We start from the raw sequence: 4,902 nt of genomic DNA on the forward strand, positions 1-4,902 counted from the left end.
TTCTTATAGCATAAAAGATTATAAAAAGATCTTTATCTTGATTTTGATCGGTCAGTTTATATGGTAGCTATATGCTAAAAACGTCCGATCTAAATAATTAGTTCGGAGATTGTAACGTTGCCATGGAAGATAATCTATGTCAAATTTCGTAAAGATATCTTGTCAAATAAAAAAGTTTTCATACAAGAACTTAATTTCGATCGTTCAGTATTTGGGCAGCTATATGCTTTATTGGCCCAATATCGACGATTCCAACAAATTAGCAAATTCTTGGGGAGCAAATTTCAGATCAATCTCACAAAATATTCGCGTACAGAAACACGAATGTGTTTAAAACAGTATCAATGTTTCAAAAACATATCGAAGATATTACACAATTTTAGTACATATAAACAAATGTTTCGGTTATTATTTTCTCAAAATTTTGTTACTATTTTCTTTAAATTATAGTTTGTAGTTCACAGTAAAGTAAATGTCTTATATAATATCTACTTTAAATATTATCAATAAAAAAAAAACACTTAGCTTAGAATTAGAAAAAAAAAACTTAATAATTTTGAAGCTTCAATTTCGGCACCACATTCATGCTGGTCAATTCTTGGAAGAGTAGCTTACACGCGTATGGCATGGAGATTTTCGACACATTCGCCGATGATTGACAGTAGTGGCACCACGAACAATATGCCAAACGGCCGCAAGTCTTGCAGACATCCACATCAAAGGCATCCGATGAAATCATTAAACGTTCCATAATCAACATACTGGCACCATATGAAATCAAGCAATCCCGCTCCATTTCACCTAAACGCAAACCACCTTCTCGACTGCGACCTTGTGTGGGTTGACGCGTTAGCACCGCCTTTGGACCGCGTGCACGCGCATGCATTTTATCTTGCACCATATGCTTCAGTTTCTGATAATACACTGGACCGGAGTAAATGTAAGCTTCCAATGATTCACCTGTAATACCCGAGTAAAAGTAGTCTTTGCCCATATAATTGAAACCGTGCTTGAAGAGTTCATCTTGTATATCTTTGCACTTGGAACCACCGAATGCGGTGCCATAATGGAATTTGCCTTCTAATAAACCGGCTTTTCCACCCAACAATTCCAGCGATTTACCAACTGTCATACGACTTGGGAAACCATGTGGATTCATAATCATATCAGGACATATACCATAATCGTTGAATGGTAAGTCTTCTTGGTCAACAATTAAACCGGTAACGCCCTTCTGACCGTGACGCGAACTGAACTTGTCGCCGATTTCGGGACGTCGAGTTTGACGTAAAAGTATTTTGATAAGAAAGTCTTCTTCACCATTTGCCGATACCATTACCTTTTCGATATAACTAGGTTCTGGACCTTTATACGATATCGGCACTGCTGTATAGGGGATCTGCAAGTGCAGTTTTATATTTAACAAAAATAAAATGTAAGAAATTGGTTTAAAATAATTACTTGCGATGTTTGACCAGACTGCTCTATCGGATTAATGGACGTCACTGCCGGCATTTCCTTGTTAATCAAAATCTGTTTATTTACAACCATTTCGCCCGGTGCGACAATTCCGTCTGTATCTAGCGCATCATGTTTAAAAATAACTTTATTGGTGAGTGCGTCCTTTACAGGACCCATAATACGATCGTATGTCTGATTTGCATATCGTTTAACGGTACATTTTGAGTTCTTATAAATCAAACAGCGTCCATAACCGCGATCTATAGATGCTTTATTGAGAATGAGCGCATCTTCAATATCATACCCCGAGTAACTCATGACCGCCACGGTTGCATTCTGACCAGCTGGTAATTTATCGAATCCTGTCAATTCAATCGTTTTCGACTTAACCATGGGCGCTTGCGGATAAACTAGATTATACATTAATGTATCGATACGATTTTTCTGATTATAGCCAATTACTCCCATCGCCTGTTTACCCATAGCACATTGGTATGTGTTACGTGGACTCTGATTGTGATGTGGGTAGGGTACAAGTCCCGCACACACACCCAACAATGTAAATGGTTCTATTTCCAAATGTGTTGTAGCATCGGCGGTGATATCAGCTTCATTCCACGCAATAAATGAATCGTTTTCTTCATTCACATCAAGGTATTCCACTAAGCCATCGTGCAGGAAGTCTTCAAATTTGCGTACACCACGCTTCAGTTCTTCAATGTGACGCTGTTCCACAGCTAGTTTGCCATTAGTGACTATAATATATGGACGACAGAGTCGACCGCCATCTGTATGTATGTACACACAACGCTGCGTATGCGATGTGTGTATGGATACGAATGGTCCAAGTCGGCCTTTACGACGCATCATTCGAAAAGCTTGTACCAGCCGTTTATAGCTTATTGTTATTCCAAGAATGTTACCTGTAATAATATAAAAAAATATTATATTTATTTATCAAAATCAAAACAAAAACAAAAAACAATTATTTGCTATTGTTATTTACCATTTATAAACACCAAGAACACTTTGGAGTTATTGATTACATCACCACCAATTAAGCGTATATCTTCTACACCGGCATTAAAAGCTAAACAGATAACTGGTCCTTCATCGACTTCTGTCGTTATGTGTGTCATTAACGCCAAATTCTTAACCAAACCACATGCTTCTCCTTCTGGTGTATCGGAGGGACACAACATACCCCATTGACTTGGTTGTAGTGAACGCGGTCCAGAAACTTTACGCGTTTTCTCAAATTGTGAGTTGACACGTGTCATCATACCTAACGCCGAAATATAACTCAAACGTGATAGAACCTGTGTTACACCAGCGCGCTCCATTTTAAAACGTTTAATCGTCCAATTGCCGGATGAAATGGCCGATTCTAAGCCCACGGTTATTTGAGCAGCGCGCATATGTTTCACGACATCGAACTGAGCAGCCTTCACTTTGGGTATATTCTTGTCAGCGATCATTTTCAATTCCCAATTCATGCGCTTGAAAAGATCCTCGAACATGAGCGATATTAACGAACCCGCCAATTCTAAACGTTTATTACCATAGTAGTCACGATCGTCAAAGGCTGTTGGATCAAGTTCCGCGGTCATGACGCGTCGCACCATCAACGATACGTAAATCGATTTAATTTGAAAGTTGAAATTCTCAACTGGAACATGTGCAAGTATGGTAGTGGTAAGTAATTCTCGCGCTTCTTCTGCCGGTGTTTTATTCGCTGCACTTTGAAAACGTTTTACAACCAGCTTAGAACCTAAAAATGTAATTATAATTATATATATGGAAGTCGGTGTTTATTTTGTCTCTCATTTACCCATATATTCCAGTGCGCGTTGTTGTGTGAAAACTTTTAATTGAAATGCCTCCAAAAGCGATGGTGCAAATCGATTTTGAGCCTCAGTATCTGTGCCAATCAAACACATTATTTCTTGATCTGAAGTTACACCCATAGCCTTAAAGATTACCGCTATCGGTATGTCATCTGTCATGGAATTGTGTTTTAGATAGTATTTGCCATGCTTACTCAGTACCAAGGTACGCGATTTCTTTTCATGTGTAGACGATGTAACTTGACATTGTACCGTACCGTTAAATTCTTCAGTAATCATTTTATTCCATGATAACTGTTCCTGTATAAGAATAACCTTTTCTTGTCCACGTACCACAAAGTAACCACCAGGATCAAGTGGACATTCATTCATTTTCGCTAGTTCAAATTCAGATTTTCCCGCTAACACACAATTCGAGGATCGCAACATCACCGGCATGCGACCGATTAAAAGATTATTTCTAATGATACGTTGTGCTCCACGCGTATACTCGATATCGACTGTAATAGGTGCCGAGTAAGTTGTATCACGCAATCGGCATTCATGTGGCGTAGTAGCTTTTGTAATATTGTAACCATCTTCAATATCAGGTGTGCCAACACGCACATCTAAATATTTTAGATAAAAAAGTGGGTCTGCATCACTAATTACCGTTTGATTGGCTTCAACTATCTTTTTAATATCCACATTAACAAAATGATTAAAGGAATCAATATGCTGTTTCACCAGGCCTTTCACTTGCAAAAATGCCGGTACTAATTTCCACTTTTCCTCTAATGGTTTAATGGGTTTGGACCACGCTTTAGGATCACTGTCCCATGATTTTTCTATACCGGTCTGATCACCCATCACAAATAATGATATTTTAAAAATTAATTTTCTTCAGTATAAGTGTTTTTAATTAAATGTTATTGAAGGTAAATTTAATAAATGTTTATATAGATGGTAGTAAACGGCCTGCACGCGGAATAATCCTACCATATGATTTCTAAGTGTTGCCACATCTATAAAAGACGTTGCCGTTTCGATTAATTTATAATAAAAAATTGAGATGCGCAAAATTCGCGAAGTCCTTAGTGTGTTTTTGAATGCACGCACGGGTATAGAATAGAGTAGATAATGATTGAGGTATGCACCGCAACCTATGGTCTATTGTGCCCAGGCACGGGCATGTAGTTAAAAAAAATCTACATATATCATAATCTACTATATATATCATATACGTTCTCTGTTCGTAATTGACCAAAGTTTAAATTTTTAAGGAAACAGAGAACGTAGACTTAAGTCACGTAAACGAACGTATCGTATCGTGTACGTACTTTAGGGGAAATGTACTCATCTATCAAGCGTAAGCAAGATATGTAGTTTCAGCTTTCTGTAGATTCAACATAAATAAGAATTGTTGGCTTAAGTTTAAAGTATATTTTATTTTACTCATTTGAAAAGAAACTGTTAAAATAAAAAATAGAGAGTCCTCCATTAAATTGAAAATATGTTAATAACGAATTACTTTTGCATTTTTGTTTATTTCATCATATGGCAAGGTTGTATTAAGTTTGTTGAATGAAAACAAAGTCGAAGAATAGAAAAATAA

At 37.2% G+C, this 4,902-nt stretch overlaps 1 protein-coding gene across 1 annotated transcript; it reads right to left on the reverse strand.

Annotated features, from left to right (window-relative positions):
* Positions 1-399: 399 nt before the first annotated feature.
* Positions 400-4,281, reverse strand: Polr3B (RNA polymerase III subunit RpIII128). Its single transcript, XM_014237144.3, has 4 exons — positions 3,293-4,281; positions 2,468-3,232; positions 1,462-2,384; positions 400-1,399 (listed from the first exon to the last, which is right to left on the reverse strand). The coding sequence occupies exons 1-4, from the start codon at positions 4,155-4,157 to the stop codon at positions 548-550; spliced, it is 3,405 nt and encodes a 1,134-aa protein (XP_014092619.3). The 5' UTR covers positions 4,158-4,281; the 3' UTR covers positions 400-547.
* Positions 4,282-4,902: the final 621 nt, after the last annotated feature.

Source organism: Bactrocera oleae, chromosome 2 (genome assembly GCF_042242935.1).
Source record: "Bactrocera oleae isolate idBacOlea1 chromosome 2, idBacOlea1, whole genome shotgun sequence".
Lineage (NCBI taxonomy): Eukaryota > Metazoa > Arthropoda > Insecta > Diptera > Tephritidae > Bactrocera > Bactrocera oleae.